Source organism: Xenopus laevis, chromosome 2L (assembly GCF_017654675.1).
Source record: "Xenopus laevis strain J_2021 chromosome 2L, Xenopus_laevis_v10.1, whole genome shotgun sequence".
Taxonomy (NCBI): Eukaryota; Metazoa; Chordata; class Amphibia; order Anura; family Pipidae; genus Xenopus; species Xenopus laevis.
Window position 1 is genome coordinate 186,363,315 of NC_054373.1, and position 24,788 is coordinate 186,388,102.

The 24,788-nt window shown below is 40.0% G+C and overlaps 1 protein-coding gene across 4 annotated transcripts in view; it reads left to right on the forward strand.

Moving 5' to 3' along the window:
* The window catches only part of myo7a.L (myosin 7a L homeolog), a 93,516-nt gene that overhangs the window by 22,509 nt on the left and 46,219 nt on the right, over nt 1–24,788 (forward strand). For all 4 annotated transcript variants that reach the window (XM_041582840.1, XM_041582839.1, XM_041582838.1 and 1 more), the window contains 6 exons: nt 5,309–5,422; nt 7,331–7,483; nt 18,983–19,167; nt 20,144–20,265; nt 22,271–22,413; nt 24,289–24,402. In XM_041582840.1, coding sequence (XP_041438774.1) covers nt 5,309–5,422; nt 7,331–7,483; nt 18,983–19,167; nt 20,144–20,265; nt 22,271–22,413; nt 24,289–24,402 — 831 coding nt within the window. The remainder of the gene's footprint in view (nt 1–5,308; nt 5,423–7,330; nt 7,484–18,982; nt 19,168–20,143; nt 20,266–22,270; nt 22,414–24,288; nt 24,403–24,788) is intronic.

The window sequence follows — 24,788 nt, forward strand, 5'->3', positions numbered from 1 at the left end:
GTTTCTTGGCATTTATAAGTGCCTGGCTGTACTGTGGTTACCCTTTAGTATTTACATTCAGTCTTAATGCAGTGCTGCCTGTGCTCGTGATGCTGCACCCATATGAGCAGTAGGTACAATTTTGCCTCTCTTATTGCTCTGGCACGTATGCCTGGGGCACTGGTAAATGAGGCTCCAGATGTGTTAGATATTTATGCTGAATAGGTAATTTGCATTAATTTAAATATATGCTGCAGATTATACTGACTTAAGACATGCAGCTGTGTATCTGATATTTTGCCAACTCTTGCCCTGTGTCCTTGTGCTCATGCAAGTCAGTGGCAGCGGCACAAGTAGTGGAAATATGTCGCTGTGGCCTCCAAAATGCCAAGCCTGTGGCTCACTGGAAGTCATAATATGCTGCTTTAATCCTTTCCCACCAATTATAAGATAAAAAGAGTGACTGGGATCAACTCACTAATCCCCACATTAGAAACGTTCTCATTTTCTCTGCCATTATCACAGTAAGAATCTCCCTGCTGTAAAAATTCTCTCTCCTTGTTTGCTCACATCATGCCCTTCCCTACACCCCCAGGGCTCTGTTATAGCCTGTGCCCACCAGTGTCTGAATGACATGAAGTACGGGGATGGGATAGGGCCTACATGGCTTCTCCTGCTGCCAATCATACACTGCTGCTAATCATAAACACTGCTGCCAATCATAAACACTGCTGCTAATCATAAACACTGCTGCTAATCATAAACACTGCTGCTAATCATAAACACTGCTGTCAATCATAAACACTGCTGCCAATCATACACTGCTGCTAATCATAAGCACTGCTGCCAATCATAAACACTGCTGCTAATGATAAACACTGCTGCTAATCATAAACACTGCTGCTAATCATAAACACTGCTGCTAATCATAAACACTGCTGTCAATCATAAACACTGCTGTCAATCATAAACACTGCTGCCAATCATAAACACTGCTAATAATCATAAACACTGCTGCCAATCATAAACACTGCTGCTAATCTGCTGCCAATCATAAGCACTGCTGCTAATCATAAACACTTCTGCCAATCACAAACACTGCTGTCAATCATTAACACTTCTGCCAATCATAAGCACTGCTGCTGTGCTAATCATAAACACTGCTGTCAATCATAAACACTGCTGCCAATCAGAAACACTGCTGCCAATCAGAAACACTGCTGTCAATTATAAACAGTGCTGTCAATCAGAAACACTGCTGTCAATTATAAACACTGCTGCTAATCATAAACACTGCTGCTAAATGCAGGGGCTCTGTATTTGTGGGGTACAGGGTCGGACCGGGCCGGAGGGACACCGGAAAAAACCTGGTGGGCCCCGGCCTTAATGGGCCCCTGCCAGCCCAGACCCGCTCCCCCGATCAGCTGCCCCCCAAAGAAAAAGATGATGTGCCGCACAGTGTGCTGCGTTCGTGCATGTGTGTGGGGGCTCTGGAAGTTTGGAACCCGGTGGGAACCTAATGCTTCAGTCCGACCCTGGTGGGGTACATGCATGAGACCGACAGCAATTTAGAAAATTGCAGGTAGGGGGTATAGTATGAAAAATGTGCGAATGTGTGCCCTTTTTTCATACCTCCCAACTGTCCCTTTTTCAGAGGGACAGTCCCTTTTTTGACAGCTCAACCCGCAGTCCCTCATTTGTACTGGAAAGTCCCTCTTTTCAGCCAGAAAAAGAAACAAAGTTTCTCACTTAATTGGCTTTTAGCAGAGAGCCCAGAACAGCTAACAGGTGCAAATAAGATACTTTGTCACAATTTTGAGACACAAAAACACAGTTTAGATAATAAGAAATATTTTCAAACTTTCATAACCTGTCAAATTTTGTAAAACAAACATGGTAATTAAGGGGTGTGGCCACAGAAAGGGGTGTGGTAAAAAAATTGCTGCGCTACGTGCGGAAAAAAATTTTTTGTCCCTCTTTATACTTCCAAAATGTTGGGAGGTATGATTTTTTTGCACCATGTAAATGACCCCTTGTGTTCTGAGTATTCCCATGTTTGTCACAATCAGGTGTCACCAGACCCTCCCCATCATATACATTGCTGTGCTTTCCCCACTTCCTGCTCCACCTCCTCACTTCCCCTTCCTGTATCTACAACCTGACTCCATGCCCCGCTCAGTGCTAAGCAGGAAGTGCAGATTACACATAACATTGATACAGGAAGTGACTGAATACCATGGCACCTTCTGAGCAGAGTGCGTAGTATTAGTGCCCAGCTGATATCCACCAGCCGAGGGCCTGCAGAGATAGGGTTGACATCTTTTCTGGAAAAACATACCAGCCTTCCAATATTTGTATATTTCTCCCTATTAAAGCATCATTGTTACTGGCCATTTTCACATTCCCATTAGTCACTGGCTCAGTAACCGCTCGGACATCCTAACAGGCTTCCAAAAAAGGGCACAAAATTGTTTTTATATTTCTGTTACGAGTGTACTCCGCCCCCAAATAATAACCATATTAGAATACCCAGGTGCAACACAAGCACAGCATTCTTTGGCCATAAACAATATGTCTCTGTAACCCTAATGTTCCCAGTCAGGGGCCTGTTCTGCACATTTACCTTTGTAACCTGAGCGCTCACCAGTGGGAAACACCTGAATGCAGAATGTTGTACAACAAGAAACAGCAGCTCCCTCATGGCTACATTCACTAGAAGGAGAGGCCGGGCTTGGAGAACGGGATGTTAATGCCCAAAATAAAAATGGCAGAGCAGGAGGTTAGTGACTTCATCTTTAGGGGAATAACATCATGTGAGACATTCCCCAAACATGGACATGAGACCTGTTATACAGAATACTCAGGACCTGGGGTTTTCCAGATAAGGAAACTTTCTGTGATTTGGATCTCTATATATTTTAAGTCTACAAAAAAAATCAATTGCACATTTAAATAACTTTAATAGGCTGGTTTTGCCTCTGATAAGGATTAATTATATCTTAGTATGAACACGTACAAGGTCTTGCTTTATTATTACACAGAAAAAGGAAATCATTTTTAAAAATCCGAATTATTTGCTTATAATGGAGTCTATGGGAGACGGCCTACCCCCCCCTCTGGGTTATGCGTATAATGGATCCCATATTTGTACTTTACTTTGCTATTACTACCTGAGTATAAGCCGAGTTTTTCAGCATCCAAAATTTGCTGAAAAAGTCTACTTTGGCTTATACTCGAGTCAGCGGGCAGTAGCTGAGATTGCAGTCACTTTTAATCATTCCTATACCAACAGTTCGCTTGGGGAGAGACTGCAATATCACACAATGCCCTCTGTTGGTTATATGAAAGAATAACAGTGACTGCAATATCACACAGCGCCATCTGTTGGTTATATGAAAGAATAACAGTGACTGCAATATCACACAGCACCCTCTGTTGGTTATATGAAAGAATAACAGTGCGCCATCTGTTGGTTATATGAAAGATTAACAGTGACTGCAATATCACACAGCGCCCTCTCTTGGTTATACGAAAGATTAACAGTGATGGCAATATCACACAGCACCTCTGCACATGGTAGTGGGACAGTGGGACAATGCACACAGTAATCCGTTTGGCAATTCTCTGTCACCATCAACTTTGCAAAGAAGTCCGGTTGATCGCTGGGGGGGTCTCTTTGGCGGAATGTGCGCTGCTGGGAGACAGGGCTGTAGTTGTGTCTAGGCTTATACTAGAGTCAATAAGTTTTCCCAGTTTTCGTAGGTAAAATTAGGTACCTCGGCTTATACTCGGATCGGCTTATACTCTAGTATATACGGTACATACTGTATCTTCCAACTGTCCTGTTTTCTGCAGGACAGTCCCGATTTTGACAGCTCAGCACAAAGTCCTGGGCTTCTTAATGAAATGGTCCGACTTTCTCTTTGATCTTCTGCACTGACGCCAAAAAAAAGACACGTTTCTGAAACTTATAGAGGCTTTTTGGCAGAGAGCCCAGAACACTCAACAGCTAGACTTAGATACTTTTGTAACAATTTAAGATAAGCAAAGAAACAATTGTACCTGTTTAAGATAAACAGGTCTCTTGGGAGAACTGAGACTCACAGTTTAAAGGGCAATTGACTTTCATTAGCAAAACTGTTATAAAACATTGCACTAAAACTCCCAGAAAAGTGTTCAAAAATTCATAACGTTGCAAAAAGATGGATGTTGTCTAGGGTTGCCACGTGTCTGGTAAAATTGTTGCTTGATGCTGTTATTATTAGGGAAAAAACTTATAAACACAGGAATGGCAGTATTTTTTTTTCCAGTAAAGGTGGGAACACTAATTGCCACTTGGCACAGGACCAGGGCCCATCTGGATTATTCTCAGTAGCCAGATGGGCCAGGATATATATATGTGGGGGCCAGGATATTATATGTATTATTGCTGCATGCATAATACATTGTCCAAATGTAAGCTACAAAAGCAAACTATCTTTTGAAAGATTAGAAGTTACCTTTGTGATCATAAATGTAGATTGTATCTGAAGCAGCAATATGGCAGCTCCTTCTCATATGTATAATTATGCAGCGATGGAATTATGTGCGCTCTGCTTACAAAGCACTGTGCCTTCATACGTCATACTCTGCATGGGCAGAACTGCATGCTTTTAATTTAAAATGGGGAAATTCAAGGTCATTTTTAGTTTGCCTTTTTTGCAGTTGGTCTGCTTTTTTATTTTGTGTTTATTTTCAGATCAGATTCATAGTGAGGGCAGATTTTATTTTATTGTAACCATTAAAGGGTTGGTGCAATTCTTAGCAACTTTTCAATTGGTCTTCATTATTTATTTTTTTATAGTTTTTGAATTATTCGCCTTCCTCTACTGACTCTTTCTACCTTTCAAATAGGAGTCACTGACCCCCATCTAAAAATAAATGCTCTGTAAGGCTACAGTTTACTGTTATTGCTACTTTATATTGCGCATCTTATTATTCAGGCCTCTCCTATTCATATTCCAGTCTCTTATTCAAATCAGTGCATGGTTACTAGGGGAATTTGGACCCTAACAACCAGACTGCTGAAATTGCAAACTGGAGAGCTGCTGAATAAAAAGCTAAATGAATCAAAAACCACAAATAATAAAAACCAATTGCAAATCATCTCAGAAAATCACTATCTACATCCTACTAAATGTACACTAAAATATGGCTTCACTGTATGTGATGCAGAGGAATTCAATGCTAAAAGACTTTGATATCTCTCTTTATAGAATGTGAAAGGTTGCTGTTGCTGTATCTATGGCTGTTTAATTCTATTCTCTTTCCATTCGCTGCTTTCTTTCAGGGTGATTATGTCTGGTTGGATCTCAAAACAGGTCGTGAGTTTGATGTTCCCGTGGGAGCTGTGGTCAAACTGTGTGACTCTGGTCAGATCCAAGTGTTGGACGATGAAGGCAATGTACGTATTAGTAAATCTCACCTACTGTACCTGCCAGTACCTGTGAGGCTGGTGTACAAACCAATGATAAAGTGGAGGGCTGTATTATAGCACTATTTGCTTATGCCCAGACCAAGGGGGTTATTTACTAAACTCTGAATGCAAAAAATCCAGAAAAATTTGTGATTTATTTTTATAAAATCGGACTTTTAAAAATTATGAATTTTTCGGAATTTATTAAACCCCGACGATGGAAAAGTCACAAACAGAAAATCCGGCATCTCAGACCTGTCGGGGTTGCATATAAGTCAATGGGAGAAGTCCCAATGATTTTTCAACGTTCACGGAGTTTTCGAGCAAAAATCATAAGAAATCTGAGTTTTCGGGTGAAAAAATCCAACAAAAATTGTGAAAATCAGATTTTTTCCCGCAAATTTTCGGGAACATGTAATAATAAATAAGCGTAAAAAACCAGAGCAGATTTGTTCAGAGTTTGTAGCAGAAAATGTTGAGATAAAATCAGGCTTTGTTAATTAATCCCCCTAGTATTAAACTAGGCAATAGATATAACATGTGCAAGAATGTATTTATCCCCTGAACTGTTTCTCAGTATTCCAGTACTTGGGTGTACCCGTAGTTAATACATGCAAAGAGAACAATTTTATTTAAAGTGACATTAAAGGGATGGTTCTCCTTTACGTTAACTTTTATTATATTATAGAATGACCAATTCTAAGCCACTCTTCAATTGGTCTTCATTATTTATAGTTTTTTTTGTAGTTTTTTTATTTGCTTTTTTCTCCTGACTCTTTCCAGCTTTCAGATAGGGTCACTGACCCCATCTAAACAAATGCTCTGTACAGCTACACATTTATTGTAAGTGCCCCTACCTTATCATATGCCAGTCTCTTATTCAAAGTAATGCATGGTTGCTAGGGTCATTTGGACCCTAGCAACCAGATTACTGAAAACCAGTAGCAGAATAAAAAACGAAATAACTCAAATAATAAAAAATGAAAACCAATTGCAAATTGCCTTAGAATATCACTCTCTACATCATACTAACAGTTAATTGAAATGTGAACAACCCCTTTAAGGCAAGTAGTCCTATATATATGGATGTTATCTCATATTTGCAGCTGCTGCTTATACATGTATGGGACCTGTTATCCAGAATGCTTGGGACCTGGGGCTTTCCGGATAATGGATCTTTCTGTAATTTAGATCTTCATACCTTAAGTCTACTAGAAAATCATGTAAACATTAAACAAACCCAATAGGCTGGTTTTCCTCCAGTAAGGATTAATTATATCTTTGTTGGGATCAAGTACAAGTGACTGTTTTATTACACAGAAAAAGTAAATCAATTTGAAAAATTTGGATTGTTTGGATAAAATGGAGTTCACGGGACACAGCCTTTCCATAATTCAGAGCAATCTGGATAACGGCTTTCCGGATAAGGGATCCCATACCTGTATAAACAGTACTTAAACTTAAAATACCATCTGATTGCTATGGTCAGTGGCCCCAAGATCCTATACTCGCTGTATGTGTATTGTTACTGTTTTATTTACTTTTTATCTATAACTTTCTTTTTAGCCCTCTCACATCCATTCTTCTTTGTGATATTCAGACAAAAACTTTGTTGCCATAAACGGTGACTTGGCAATAACCTAGCTAATGAAATTCTGAACTAGTAAGCTACATAGCAAACCAATTAATTACAATTAAAAAAAAAAAAAAAACTAAAAGTAGATTCTCTTCGGAAGACAATCTTTTTCTCTGATGCATATGTTACTCCCTGTCCATTTTCACCCTTACCAAAATAAGTGCAAATCCTTTCAAATAAGCCATTTGTTATATTGGCAGTCAATGATATTCTGTAAATCAGAGAAGAACAAAGTAACAATTTTTTCTGTTTTCATTAAGGAACATTGGATTTCGCCCCAAAATGCGACTCATATCAAACCCATGCACCCAACATCAATCCATGGGGTGGAAGACATGATCCGCCTGGGAGATCTCAATGAGGCTGGAATCCTGCGTAACCTGCTCATCCGATACCGCGAGCATCTCATATATGTGAGTTTGGGAAAATAGGAGGAAGGTGAATTTTGTGTTTGGGTAAAAAAACATACTATACAGATTCATTCAGAGTATCACAGGGCCAATTCCCTGAAACACATGGCAGATAAATACAGTGCCAATTCCATGTATAATACCCCAGAACACACAGCAGATAAATACAGTGCCAATTCCATGTATATACCCAGAACACACAGCAGATAAATCCAGTGCCAATTCCATGTATAATACCCCAGAACACACAGCAGATAAATCCAGTGCCAATTCCATGTATAATACCCCAGAACACACAGCAGATAAATACAGTGCCAATTCCTTGTATAATACCCAGAACACACAGCAGATAAATACAGTGCCAATTCCATGTATAATACCCCAGAACACACAGCAGATAAATACAGTGCCAATTCAATGTATAATACCCCAGAACACACAGCAGGATAAATACAGTGCGAATTCCATGTATAATACCCCAGAACACACAGCAGATAAATACAGTGTCAATTCCATGTATAATACCCCAGAACACACAGCAGATAAATACAGTGCCAATTCCATGTATAATACCCCAGAACACACAGCAGATAAATACAGTGCCAATTCCATGTATAATACCCCAGAACACACAGCAGGATAAATACAGTGCCAATTCCATGTATAATACCCCAGAACACACAGCAGATAAATACAGTGCCAATTCAATGTATAATACCCCAGAACACACAGCAGGATAAATACAGTGCGAATTCCATGTATAATACCCCAGAACACACAGCAGATAAATACAGTGTCAATTCCATGTATAATACCCCAGAACACACAGCAGATAAATACAGTGCCAATTCCATGTATAATACCCAGAACACACAGCAGATAAATACAGTGTGAATTCCATGTATAATACCCCAGAACACACAGCAGATAAATACAGGGCCAATTCCATGTATAATACCCCAGAACACACAGCAGGATAAATACAGTGCCAATTCCATGTATAATACCCCAGAACACACAGCAGGATAAATACAGTGCCAATTCCATGTATAATACCCCAGAACACACAGCAGGGATAAATACAGTGCCAATTCCATGTATAATACCCCAGAACACACAGCAGGATAAATACAGTGCCAATTCCATGTATAATACCCCAGAACACACAGCAGATAAATACAGTGGCAATTCCATGGATAATACCCCAGAACACACAGCAGGATAAATACAGTGCCAATTCCATGTATAATACCCCAGAACACACAGCAGGATAAATACAGTGGCAATTCCATGTATAATACCCCAGAACACACAGCAGGATAAATACAGTGCCAATTCCATGTATAATACCCCAGAACACACAGCAGGATAAATACAGTGCCAATTCCATGTATAATACCCCAGAACACACAGCAGATAAATACAGTGGCAATTCCATGGATAATACCCCAGAACACACAGCAGGATAAATACAGTACCAATTCCATGTATAATACCCCAGAACACACAGCAGATAGATACAGTGGCAATTCCATGTATAATACCCCAGAACACACAGCAGATAAATACAGTGCCAATTCCATGTATAATACACAAAACACACATTAGATAAATACAGTGCCAATTCCATGTATAATACCCCAGAACACACAGCAGATAAATACAGGGCCAATTCCATGTATAATACCCCAGAACACACAGCAGATAAATACAGTGCCAATTCCATGTATAATACCCAGAACACACAGCAGGATAAATACAGTGCCAATTCCATGTATAATACCCCAGAACACACAGCAGGATAAATACAGTGCCAATTCCATGTATAATACCCCAGAACACAAAGCAGGATAAATACAGTGTCAATTCCATGTATAATACCCCAGAACACACAGCAGGATAAATACAGTGCGAATTCCATGTATAATACCCCAGAACACACAGCAGATAAATACAGTGGCAATTCCATGTATAATACCCCAGTACACACAGCAGATAAATACAGTGGCAATTCCATGTATAATACCCCAGAACACACAGCAGATAAATACAGTGGCAATTCCATGTATAATACCCCAGAACACACAGCAGGATAAATACAGTGCCAATTCCATGTATAATACCCCAGAACACACAGCAGATAAATACAGGGCCAATTCCATGTATAATACCCCAGAACACACAGCAGGATAAATACAGTGCCAATTCCATGTATAATACCCCAGAACACACAGCAGGATAAATACAGTGGCAATTCCATGTATAATACCCCAGAACACACAGCAGGATAAATACAGTGCCAATTCCATGTATAATACCCCAGAACACACAGCAGATAAATACAGTGGCAATTCCATGGATAATACCCCAGAACACACAGCAGGATAAATACAGTACCAATTCCATGTATAATACCCCAGAACACACAGCAGATAAATACAGTGGCAATTCCATGTATAATACCCCAGAACACACAGCAGATAAATACAGGGCCAATTCCATGTATAATACCCCAGAACACACAGCAGATAAATACAGTGACAATTCCATGTATAATACCCCAGAACACACAGCAGATAAATACAGTGCCAATTCCATGTATAATACCCCAGAACACACAGCAGATAAATACAGGGCCAATTCCATGTATAATACCCCAGAACACACAGCAGGATAAATACAGTGCCAATTCCATGTATAATACCCCAGAACACACAGCAGATAAATACAGGGCCAATTCCATGTATAATACCCCAGAACACACATCAGGATAAATACAGTGCCAATTCCATGTATAATACCCCAGAACACACAGCAGATAAATACAGGGCCAATTCCATGTATAATACCCCAGAACACACAGCAGATAAATACAGTGCCAATTCCATGTATAATACCCCAGAACACACAGCACATAAATACAGTGCCAATTCCATGTATAATACCCCAGAACACACAGCAGATAAATACAGTGCCAATTCCATGTATAATACCCATGAACACACGGCAGATAAATACAGTGCCAATTCCATGTATAATACCCAGAACACACAGTAGATAAATACAGTGCCAATTCCATGTATAATACCCCAGAACACACAGCAGATAAATACAGGGCCAATTCCATGTATAATACCCCAGAACACACAGCAGGATAAATACAGTGTCAATTCCATGTATAATACCCCAGAACACACAGCAGGATAAATACAGTGTCAATTCCATGTATAATACCCCAGAACACACAGCAGATAAATACAGTGCGAATTCCATGTAAAATACCCCAGAACACACAGCAGATAAATACAGTGCGAATTCCATGTATAATACCCCAGAACACACAGCAGATAAATACAGTGCCAATTCCATGTATAATACCCCAGAACACACAGCAGGATAAATACAGTGCCAATTCCATGTATAATACCCCAGAACACACAGCAGATAAATACAGTGGCAATTCCATGGATAATACCCCAGAACACACAGCAGGATAAATACAGTGCCAATTCCATGTATAATACCCCAGAACACACAGCAGGATAAATACAGTGCCAATTCCATGTATAATACCCCAGAACACACAGCAGGATAAATACAGTGCCAATTCCATGTATAATACCCCAGAACACACAGCAGGATAAATAAAGTGCCAATTCCATGTATAATACCCCAGAACACACAGCAGATAAATACAGAGCCAATTCCATGGATAATACCCCAGAACACACAGCAGGATAAATACAGTACCAATTCCATGTATAATACCCCAGAACACACAGCAGATAAATACAGGGCCAATTCCATGTATAATACCCCAGAACACACAGCAGATAAATACAGTGCCAATTCCATGTATAATACCCCAGAACACACGGCAGATAAATACAGTGCCAATTCCATGTATAATACCCAGAACACACAGTAGATAAATACAGTGCCAATTCCATGTATAATACCCCAGAACACACAGCAGATAAATACAGGGCCAATTCCATGTATAATACCCCAGAACACACAGCAGGATAAATACAGTGTCAATTCCATGTATAATACCCCAGAACACACAGCAGGATAAATACAGTGCGAATTCCATGTATAATACCCCAGAACACACAGCAGATAAATACAGTGGCAATTCCATGTATAATAACCCAGAACACACAGCAGATAAATACAGTGCCAATTCCATGTATAATACCCCAGAACACACAGCAGGATAAATACAGTGCCAATTCCATGTATAATACCCCAGAACACACAGCAGGATAAATACAGTGGCAATTCCATGTATAATACCCCAGAACACACAGCAGGATAAATACAGTGCCAATTCCATGTATAATACCCCAGAACACACAGCAGGATAAATACAGTGCCAATTCCATGTATAATACCCCAGAACACACAGCAGATAAATACAGTGGCAATTCCATGGATAATACCCCAGAACACACAGCAGGATAAATACAGTACCAATTCCATGTATAATACCCCAGAACACACAGCAGATAAATACAGTGGCAATTCCATGTATAATACCCCAGAACACACAGCAGATAAATACAGTGCCAATTCCATGTATAATACCCCAGAACACACAGCAAATAAATACAGTGGAAATTCCGTGTATAATACCCCAGAACACAAAGCAGGATAAATACAGTGCCAATTCCATGTATAATACCCCAGAACACACAGCAGGATAAATACAGTGCCAATTCCATGTATAATACCCCAGAACACACAGCAGATAAATACAGGGCCAATTCCATGGATAATACCCCAGAACACACAGCAGGATAAATACAGTGCCAATTCCATGTATAATACCCCAGAACACACAGCAGGATAAATACAGTGCCAATTCCATGTATAATACCCCAGAACACACAGCAGATAAATACAGAGCCAATTCCATGGATAATACCCCAGAACACACAGCAGGATAAATACAGTACCAATTCCATGTATAATACCCCAGAACACACAGCAGATAAATACAGGGCCAATTCCATGTATAATACCCCAGAACACACAGCAGATAAATACAGTGCCAATTCCATGTATAATACCCCAGAACACACGGCAGATAAATACAGTGCCAATTCCATGTATAATACCCAGAACACACAGTAGATAAATACAGTGCCAATTCCATGTATAATACCCCAGAACACACAGCAGATAAATACAGGGCCAATTCCATGTATAATACCCCAGAACACACAGCAGGATAAATACAGTGTCAATTCCATGTATAATACCCCAGAACACACAGCAGGATAAATACAGTGCGAATTCCATGTATAATACCCCAGAACACACAGCAGATAAATACAGTGGCAATTCCATGTATAATACCCCAGAACACACATCAGGATAAATACAGTGCCAATTCCATGTATAATACCCCAGAACACACAGCAGGATAAATACAGTGCCAATTCCATGTATAATACCCCAGAACACACAGCAGGATAAATACAGTGGCAATTCCATGTATAATACCCCAGAACACACAGCAGGATAAATACAGTGCCAATTCCATGTATAATACCCCAGAACACACAGCAGGATAAATACAGTGCCAATTCCATGTATAATACCCCAGAACACACAGCAGATAAATACAGTGGCAATTCCATGGATAATACCCCAGAACACACAGCAGGATAAATACAGTACCAATTCCATGTATAATACCCCAGAACACACAGCAGATAAATACAGTGGCAATTCCATGTATAATACCCCAGAACACACAGCAGATAAATACAGTGCCAATTCCATGTATAATACCCCAGAACACACAGCAGATAAATACAGGGCCAATTCCATGTATAATACCCAGAACACACAGCAGATAAATACAGTGCCAATTCCATGTATAATACCCCAGAACACACAGCAGATAAATACAGTGCCAATTCCATGTATAATACCCCAGAACACACAGCAGATAAATACAGGGCCAATTCCATGTATAATACCCCAGAACACACAGCAGATAAATACAGGGCCAATTCCATGTATAATACCCCAGAACACACAGCAGATAAATACAGTGCCAATTCCATGTATAATACCCAGAACACACAGCAGATAAATAAAGGACCAATTCCATGTATAATACCCCAGAACACACAGCAGATAAATACAGGACCAATTCCATGTATAATACCCCAGAACACACAGCAGATAAATACAGTGCCAATTCCATGTATAATACCCCAGAACACACAGCAGATAAATACAGGGCCAATTCCATGTATAATACCCCAGAACACACAGCAGATAAATACAGTGCCAATTCCATGTATAATACCCAGAACACACAGCAGATAAATACAGTGCCAATTCCATGTATAATACCCCAGAACACACAGCAGATAAATACAGGGCCAATTCCATGTATAATACCCCAGAACACACAGCAGATAAATACAGGGCCAATTCCATGTATAATACCCCAGAACACACAGCAGATAAATACAGTGCCAATTCCATGTATAATACCCAGAACACACAGCAGATAAATACAGGACCAATTCCATGTATAATACCCCAGAACACACAGCAGATAAATACAGGACCAATTCCATGTATAATACCCCAGAACACACAGCAGATAAATACAGTGCCAATTCCATGTATAATACCCCAGAACACACAGCAGATAAATACAGGACCAATTCCATGTATAATACCCCAGAACACACAGCAGATAAATACAGTGCCAATTCCATGTATAATACCCCAGAACACACAGCAGATAAATACAGGACCAATTCCATGTATAATACCCCAGAACACACAGCAGATAAATACAGGACCAATTCCATGTATAATACCCCAGAACACACAGCAGATAAATACAGTGCCAATTCCATGTATAATACCCCATAACACACAGCAGGATAAATACAGTGTCAATTCCATGTATAATACCCCAGAACACACAGCAGGATAAATACAGTGCGAATTCCATGTATAATACCCCAGAACACACAGCAGATAAATACAGTGGCAATTCCATGTATAATACCCCAGAACACACATCAGGATAAATACAGTGCCAATTCCATGTATAATACCCCAGAACACACAGCAGGATAAATACAGTGCCAATTCCATGTATAATACCCCAGAACACACAGCAGGATAAATACAGTGGCAATTCCATGTATAATACCCCAGAACACACAGCAGGATAAATACAGTGCCAATTCCATGTATAATACCCCAGAACACACAGCAGGATAAATACAGTGCCAATTCCATGTATAATACCCCAGAACACACAGCAGATAAATACAGTGGCAATTCCATGGATAATACCCCAGAACACACAGCAGGATAAATACAGTACCAATTCCATGTATAATACCCCAGAACACACAGCAGATAAATACAGTGGCAATTCCATGTATAATACCCCAGAACACACAGCAGATAAATACAGTGCCAATTCCATGTATAATACCCCAGAACACACAGCAGATAAATACAGGGCCAATTCCATGTATAATACCCCAGAACACACAGCAGATAAATACAGTGCCAATTCCATGTATAATACCCAGAACACACAGCAGATAAATACAGTGCCAATTCCATGTATAATACCCCAGAACACACAGCAGATAAATACAGGGCCAATTCCATGTATAATACCCCAGAACACACAGCAGATAAATACAGGGCCAATTCCATGTATAATACCCCAGAACACACAGCAGATAAATACAGTGCCAATTCCATGTATAATACCCAGAACACACAGCAGATAAATACAGGACCAATTCCATGTATAATACCCCAGAACACACAGCAGATAAATACAGGACCAATTCCATGTATAATACCCCAGAACACACAGCAGATAAATACAGTGCCAATTCCATGTATAATACCCCAGAACACACAGCAGATAAATACAGGGCCAATTCCATGTATAATACCCCAGAACACACAGCAGATAAATACAGTGCCAATTCCATGTATAATACCCAGAACACACAGCAGATAAATACAGTGCCAATTCCATGTATAATACCCCAGAACACACAGCAGATAAATACAGTGCCAATTCCATGTATAATACCCAGAACACACAGCAGATAAATACAGGACCAATTCCATGTATAATACCCCAGAACACACAGCAGATAAATACAGGACCAATTCCATGTATAATACCCCAGAACACACAGCAGATAAATACAGTGCCAATTCCATGTATAATACCCCAGAACACACAGCAGATAAATACAGGACCAATTCCATGTATAATACCCCAGAACACACAGCAGATAAATACAGTGCCAATTCCATGTATAATACCCCAGAACACACAGCAGATAAATACAGGACCAATTCCATGTATAATACCCCAGAACACACAGCAGATAAATACAGGACCAATTCCATGTATAATACCCCAGAACACACAGCAGATAAATACAGGACCAATTCCATGTATAATACCCCAGAACACACAGCAGATAAATACAGTGCCAATTCCATGTATAATACCCTTATCTATGCAAGCAAAGGGCACAAAAAAATGTTTTGCTCTCTTTTTATTTACATTGCCCATTTTTTCCCCAATGGCAAAATGTATTGAATTGGCTCATAGAGTACTAACTAGCAGTATGGTTGCTATGACCAGGTGTAAAGGAGACGACTCCAGCGCTGCTCTGTACCTATTTGCATCTACAAGACACAATCTGTGTGTGAAGCCTGACCTGCCCCAACTACTACTGACTTCTCTTGATATACACAGGGCTTACATTATTAATATTGTTTAGTCACTTCTAAGGTGCATGTACAGTAGCTGCACATAAATGGCATAATGGAAAAAAAAACAAAGAACTATGGAGAAAACATGGCGGATTAACCCAAAATGACTTTTTTTTCTGGGCCCCCACAATGAATGATCCTTAGGGACCTTTACGTGAGCTGATTCTTTCAGCGCTTGATTTGCGACACACATTAACTATTAATTGGCTGCCGATGTATCTTTGTGCTGTCATTGTTTTGGCAGAGGTTAACCCTAACCGTGCCATGAATCTTTAATAAGGTCATCGGGTAGAGTTTCAGAGGTGACTTAATGTACTTAGTCTCTGTATGAATCCATTTAATCATCTGCTCCTGTGGGTACAGTATATGTATTTCAGATGCTGTTTGTCTGAGATTACTGGGGGGCCCTTAGGAAACGTTTATATCATGCATAGCGTTTTCATCAAATATGGGGCCTTTAGCTGTTGTTTGTGACTACCAGCTCCCATCCACACAAGCCCGTGGAAGTTTCACTTTTTTTGAGCCGTTTTACTGTAGAGCCCCTGCCTGTTGATTAAAAAGAGGAGGATTTCATTTCTGAGAGAAGCTTTATTTTATACCGTGTGTAGCCAGCACTTTATCAGCAGGTGGCGCTGTTCTTTTGCTGTCTATGAATGGTTGAAAGTGGTACTCAAGATCCAGGCAGAATGATTTTGCAAACACAATGGGGTAAAAACCCCTCTGCAATGCTCTGCTGCCTTTACACTTGCCACAAGCTGCACCCATTTTTCTTTCCTTAGTAACTTTACCCCCCAATACCAGGTTTTGCCCATTGGTTGGTGTAGCAGCTTTAAACATAAGTATTAAGACCAGCAACTAAGGGACTTAATAAGTGAACTTGATTGCTGGTGTTTTTTTCTATATGCAAAACTTTTTACTGTGCACCAGGGCAGTTCTGAAGGATCTGGTATTGTCCATGTGTATCAATCTAAATCTATCTATTTATCTATCCATCCATCATTTATCTATCTATCTATCTATCTATCTATCTATCTATCTATCTATCTATCTATCTATCTATCAATTATCTATCTATCTATCTATCTATCTATCTATCTATCTATCTATCAATTATCTATCTATCTATCCATCTGTCTATCTATCTGTCTGTCTATCTATTGAGCATCTATCTATTAATTATCTATCTATCCCTCTATCTATCTATCTCTCTATCTATCTATCTATCTATCTATCTATCTATCTATCTATCATCTATCTATCTATCTATCTATCTATCTATCTATCTATCTATCTATCATCTATCTAGCTGTCCGTCCGTCTATCTGTCTATCTATCTATCCGTTTATCATCTATCCATTTGTCTGTCTGTCCATCCGACTATCTATCTATCTATCTATCTATCTATCTATCTATCTATCTATCTGTCTATCTATCTATCATCTATCTGTCCTTCCTTCTATCTATCTATCTATCTATCTATCTATCTATCTATCCGTTTATCATCTATCTATTCATCTGTCTGACTGTCTATCCATTTGTCTGTCTGTCCATCCGACTATCTATCTATCTATCTATCTATCTATCTATCTATCTATCTATCTATCTATCTATCGATCTATTGATTATCTATCTATCTATCAATCTATCTACCTACCAGGGCAGTTTTGAAGGATCTGGTACTGTCCATGTGTTTAATGTAAATATATATATATATATTTATCAATGTGCTTCTACAGTGGAATTAAAAGTTAAATCTGTGGGGCTTTACCCCCTGCATTTCCCTGTTCTGAACTGCCTCTAACATGAGCATTTTTCTGTCCTAAAGACTAACTGCGGCGGTAGGGTAAGTAACACAAACCAGGCCACATTGCTAAATGAGTATCCATTGTCATTGGTCTGGCTGTTCCATTTTGGCATCACCTCCAGCAAGATCTCTGCCCCATCATCCAGCTCATCTGTGCTCTCCAGAGCCTTGTCTTCATACCCAATGTGGCCCCAAATCCCCTGCATGAGTGTTGCTTTTTGTACCATAACGCTGCTCATTCCATGAGCCACTAAACATTGTGTTCAATCCTCATCATTCACTCTTGCATGAAGATGTGCCCAAAGCTTGGTGCCAAGGAATAAGAGATTTTGGTCATTTGGAGAGATCTGACTAGAAAGATGAGTAATAAAAAGTAGCAATAATAATACATCTGTAGCCTTATAGAGCATTTGTTTTGAGATGGGGTCAGTGACCCCCAATTGAAAGCTAGAAAGAGTCAGAAGACAAAGGCAAACTATTCAACAGCTCTAAAAAAAAAGTTACTTAGAATTGCCTAGTTTTACTGTATAGTCATGTATGGCACACACCAACTGCATTCAAGCCTGTCCTAATTGTGCCATGGATTGTACAAAAAATGTAGTTGTAAATGAATATTAAAAGGGAGGAGTCAGAAAAACAAGTAGTCAAGTATTTGTTCTTGACTCCTCCATGTACCATTGAGCGTCTTAATTTAAAATAAAATAGGAATGATTTAGCAGTCTGATCTAAGTATAACTTTAGTAAACTGTTACAATAAAACTGTTATGGTTGCTATGGGATACAAGGGCAGGGGAAATCTTTTTCCTGTTTCATAGCCCCCAAGTTATTTTTAAAAAGGTTGTGTATGATTTTGTCAGCTGATCCACGTTCTTTCTCCTGTGTGTCTGTTGCAGACATATACTGGTTCCATTTTAGTTGCTGTGAACCCCTACCAGCTGCTGCCTATCTACACCCCAGACCAAATCCGCCTGTACACCAACAGGAAGATCGGGGAGATGCCTCCGCACATCTTTGCCATAGCCGATAACTGCTACTTTAACATGCAACGCAACAATAAGGATCAGTGCTGCATCATTAGGTAAGTACATTGTCTAAGCAGGTTTGGGTACACACAGTGCACTGTAGGTATTGCTACTGGGGACACTTAGTTCTTGTAGAGCATTTTGCTCAGATGACATCACTCCTGTGCTTATGATGATGTCACTTCTAGTTAACAGGCTGGAAAATGGGTAAATCTGGGGTTTGGGTTGTAGGTCCTTGAGGGTAAAAATACAGATCCCAGTCCAGTGTGGGTACAAACAGTTAAACCAGTGCACCCAAAGCCAATCAAAGGTCCTGGCCTTTCCAATGATGATATTAGGGGCCCTATAAATATGAAGCAGCACCTGGCATAGCCATTGAGATGAATGGAGAGACTTCCATTATGTGTTCCAAATGTATCAATAATAATTGACTTATTGCACATATCTGCTTGTTGGGCCTAAAGGGGAAGTAGGACTTGTGAATTCTACTTGACTATTGAATAGATGCCATTAAAGAACCAAACAGAAACTAGTTGTGACTGTTGAGTCCCTCCCAGTGATTAGATAGTATGACCGATACTTTGGGTTCTAACAAACATACCCGTGAGTAGCAGAAACTGACACCTGGCCATCAGGGATCCTATGGCATGAACTGTAACTTTACCCTCTGGATGAACACTGGTTGTTGCCTCTCCAGTAGGGATCCTCTTCCCCAGATTGTGTTTCAATTGGACCAGTTCAGGGCTACAATTCGTTCTAATCACTTACTAGAGTGCCTCATTTACTAACAGTGGCCAAGGCTGAACCTAAGCAGTAATAAATAGCAAACAAGTGCAATCTAGTGCAAATTGTATCAGTAGGGGGTAGTGGGTGCAGAAACCAGGCTAAACTAACCTTGTGAGCGGGAGGGGGGGACTGGGGATCCCAGACTGTACCAGCACTTTGAGCAGGGGGGTACTAGTGAGAGACTATTAAATACTCTAATAAAAATTCCAATGACAAATTGCTTTCTTTTCATATTGGATGTTCCAGTGGTGAGTCAGGGGCTGGGAAGACAGAAAGCACCAAGCTCATCCTGCAGTTCCTGGCAGCCATCAGTGGTCAGCACTCGTGGATCGAGCAACAGGTCCTGGAGGCCAATCCCATTTTGGAAGGTCAGTGCTAACGATCCTCTTTGTTGAACCAACTGCCGATCATATGCACAACTAGGGTTTCCACCTGGCCAGTATTTCACCGACCTAGCCATCAATGTATTAGCTGGTAAATTTGTAATTCCTATCGTTCTGCCCGTGGCCGTCCCCAGATCTGCCTCTGCTCCACCCCTCTCAGCACCCCTACTCACCTAATCCAAGCGATGCAGTCCCTTCCTGGCCAAACTTCGTGACCCCGCCCCTGAAACATCACAACCCCCCGAAATGGCACAAACCGCCACTGAAACTGCACAACCACACCCCTCTCGCCCCCCCACCCTCTTCGTCAGGGATCCCCAACCTTTTTTTTACCCATGAGCCACATTCAAATTTAAAAAAAAGTTGGGGAGCAACACAAACATGAAAAAAGTTCTTTGGGGTGCCAATTATGGACTCTGATTTACTATTGGTAGCCTCTATGCAGACTGGCAGCCTACAAGAAACACCTGGTTTTTATACAACTAAATGTTGCCTTCAGTCCAGGAATTCAAATATAAGCTCCTGCTTTGAGGCCCCTGGGAACCACATCCAAGGGGTTGGTGAGTAAAGGTGGCCATACACGGGCCGATAAAAGTTGCAGACAGACCGAGTCGGCAGCTTATTGGCCCGTGTATGGGGCCCCCCGACGGGCTTCCCCGATCGAGATCTGGCCGAAAGTCGGCCAGATCTCGATCGGATGGGACTAAAAATCCTGTTGGATCACGGCCGCATCTGTTCGTGGATGCGGTCCTGCAAACCGACCGCCTGCTCCCATTCGTTAGGATCCGATCGTTGGACCCTAGGGCCCACGATTGGATCAGTCTGATATTGCCCACCTCAAGGTTGGCATATCGGAGAGAGATCCACTCATTTGGCGACATCACCAAACGAGCGGATCTCTCCGTGTATGGCCACCTTAACATGTTACTCCCAAGACCACTGGTTGGGGATCACTGATCTATGTCATAGGCCCGTGGGCCAGAACTAAAAGGTGGCAACCCTATGCACAACCTCTGAGCACAGAGAGAAAGTGGCTACATCTTGTGAGTGGTGCCAACATGCTGATTATGTTTATTAAAGGTTCACCTTTCAGTTAACTTTTAGTATGTTATAGAATGAACAATTCATTTGACATTTTTTTAATAATGTTTTATATACGCAACCATACAATATATAACCGACAAAGCAGACGTGTTATTGCAGTTACAGATAAAGTTTTACACAGTAGAACTGGGTCTGACCTACACCTTTTTATCAACCTTCCCCAATCGCAAAAGGCTTAACATGTATCTAAGTTCCAATCTAAGACAGAGTATTATATAAGGCAAAGAAATTAATTAAGTTGAATCATCTCCACCCAGTCACCCCAACCTCTCCCATTAACCAACTCACTGGCTGACAATCATTTTTTTAATCTTTATAGTTTTTGAATTATTTGCCTTCTTCTTCTGACTTCCAGCTTACAAATGTGGGTCACTGACCCCATCTAAAAAACAAATGCTCTGTAAGGCTACAAATATATTGTTATTGTTACTTTTTATTACTCCTCTTTCTATTCATATTCCAGTCTCTTATTCAAATCAATCAATGGTTGCATTGACCCTAGCAACCAAATGGCTGAAACTGCAATCTGAAGAGCTGCTGAATAAAAAGATAAATAACTCTAAAACCACAAATTATAAAAACCAACTGAAAATTGTCTCAGAATATTACTCTCTACATCTTATTTACTAAACTCCAACTACATTTTTGCACTTTTCTCTGACAGTAAAAAAACACCTCTGTGTTTGATCTACTGACATAGGCTCTAAACTGTACCAGTGCTGTTACCAATAAGAACAACAACCAGGAATTTGCTGACATTTTTCAACGTTCCTTAGCCTGAACCAAGTAATTGGTCACTGCTGTAGTGCAAATTAGCACCTATGTTTGTAAATAAGCCTGTGTCTTTTTTCAGAAGGGTAATTAATTCCTGTCCTCTCATTGGCAGCTTTTGGGAACGCCAAGACCATTCGCAACGACAACTCCAGCCGCTTCGGAAAATATATCGACATTCATTTTAATAAGAAAGGAGCTATCGAAGGGGCGAAGATTGAGCAGTATCTCCTGGAGAAGTCTCGGGTCTGCCGACAGGTACCTGGCTCCAGAGAGATGAATGCGAGCTACACGGCAGCAGTTTCTGATATAGGCAGCTACATACTTTTTACTTGATAGCCCCTCTTTTATTAGGCTTTTAATACACAGGGACATATAACCAGCCATTGAGCCCTAAATCTTCTATGCTGCTATCTGTTGTCACTGCAACACAAATATTTCCATCTCACCAATGAATCCTACTAATTAAGTGGAAAACTTGTGGAAAATAAAAGGGACCAGAGGTCATGGCTTTATTAAATGTAATTTTCTAAGAGCATCCACCAATAGGGTTGCCACCTTTTCTGGAAAAAAATACCGGCCTTCCTATATATTTATCTTTATTCCCTATTAATAACATTGGGATCACTGACCTTCCTATATATTTATCTTTATTCCCTATTAATAACATTGGGATCACTGACCTTCCTATATATTTATCTTTATTCCCTATTAATAACATTGGGATCACTGACCTTCCTATATATTTATCTTTATTCCCTATTAATAATATTGGGATCACTGACCTTCCTATATATTTATCTTTATTCCCTATTAATAACATTGGGATCACTGGCCTTCCTATATATTTATCTTTATTCCCTATTAATAACATTGGGATCACTGACCTTCCTATATATTTATCTTTATTCCCTATTAATAACATTGGGATCACTGACCTTCCTATATATTTATCTTTATTCCCTATTAATAACATTGGGATCACTGACCTTCCTATATATTTATCTTTATTCCCTATTAATAACATTGGGATCACTGACCTTCCTATATATTTATCTTTATTCCCTATTAATAACATTGGGATCACTGACCTTCCTATATATTTATCTTTTTTCCCTATTAATAACATTGGGATCAGCCATCATTTTTACTGGCCAGGCCGGTAAAATACCGGCCAGGTGGCAACCCTATCCACCAAGGAGGAGCCCAAACACCTATGCTCTGCTTTCCCTGGTTTCTCTCTTCTCAGTGTGCCCCATGGTGGTCCATCCCCCAGGTTTCTGCACAAGCCTGACTGTACAATCACAGCCTGCTAGTAGGGTTGCCACCTTTTCCGGGCAAAAATATCGGCCTTCCTATATATAGCCCCCTACTCTCTGGCACTTATTATTCCACCATTAACAAAGAGGGGACTAAAAAGGTTATTATGACCCTCTCCTCATCACCTCACCTTATCTCCTCCCCTCTCATACCAGCCTTGAGCCAAGGGGAGAGGGTTGAACAACCAGATATAGAGACCCCCCACCCCCTCCTACTGGTAGTCAGCAACACCAAATCCCAAGAACAATAGGTCTCATGGGCCTCCATTTAAAGGGCAGGTCAACTCCAAAATAATTTTTTGGCTACTAACATAAAACATAATTCTGAGCCACTTTGCAATATACAATCATTCAAATTTTCTATGGTTTGTAAGTTTGTAAGAATTTGTTGATGCAATGTAAGACAAGGCTTCTGATTAACAGACCTGACTTTGCTGGGAAACTAAGACAACATTGTTAAGAAAGTAACAACCATGAATTAAGCAAATGCTGCTTTCAATAGCAGTTGTTTTTACAAATAACTTTAAATGCACTGAAGATGTTTAATTGAATGTATTTTAGAAATTAGCTCAGAATTATGTTTTCAATTTTTTACGCAAATTTTTATTTTGGGATTGACTTGCCCTTTAAAGAATTGCAACCTTGTTATGGGCCTATTCTGTCTGTCATCGGGTTTATGCATCAAATTGCTCCACTTACTGCGTTGGAAATCATATACATTTACTGTGTTGAGCTCCCACCTTTGCCAACACGGTTTGAGAAGTTTTCATTATTCATGGCCCTGTATGGAACATTAATTTGTGTATTTGTGTAGGCACAAGATGAGCGGAATTACCATATATTCTACTGTATGCTGAAGGGAATGTCTCCAGAACAGAAGAAGAAGCTGAGTCTGGGAGAGGCCTCTGACTACAACTACCTCTGTATGGTGAGTATTAAAGGGTGTTTAAGTTAACTTTTAGTATGTTACAGAATGCCTATTCCTAGCAACTTTACAATTGGTCTTCAAGATTAATATCATTTTAGTTTTTGAATTATTTGCCTTTCTCTTCTGCCTTTTTCTAGCTTAGCCTGGCAACCAATAACGATTGCTCAGTGAGGCTGCAATTTTTTTGTCATTATTACTTTTTATTAATTTCTTTCTAAGCAGTCTCCTAATCATATTCCTGTCTCTCGTTGCTAGAGTAAATAAGACCTTAGCAACGAGATGGCTGTAGAAATATGAATAGGAGAGGCCTGAATAGAAACATGAGTAATAAAAAGTACCAATAACAATACATTTGTAGCCTTACAGAGCATTTGTTTTTTTAGACG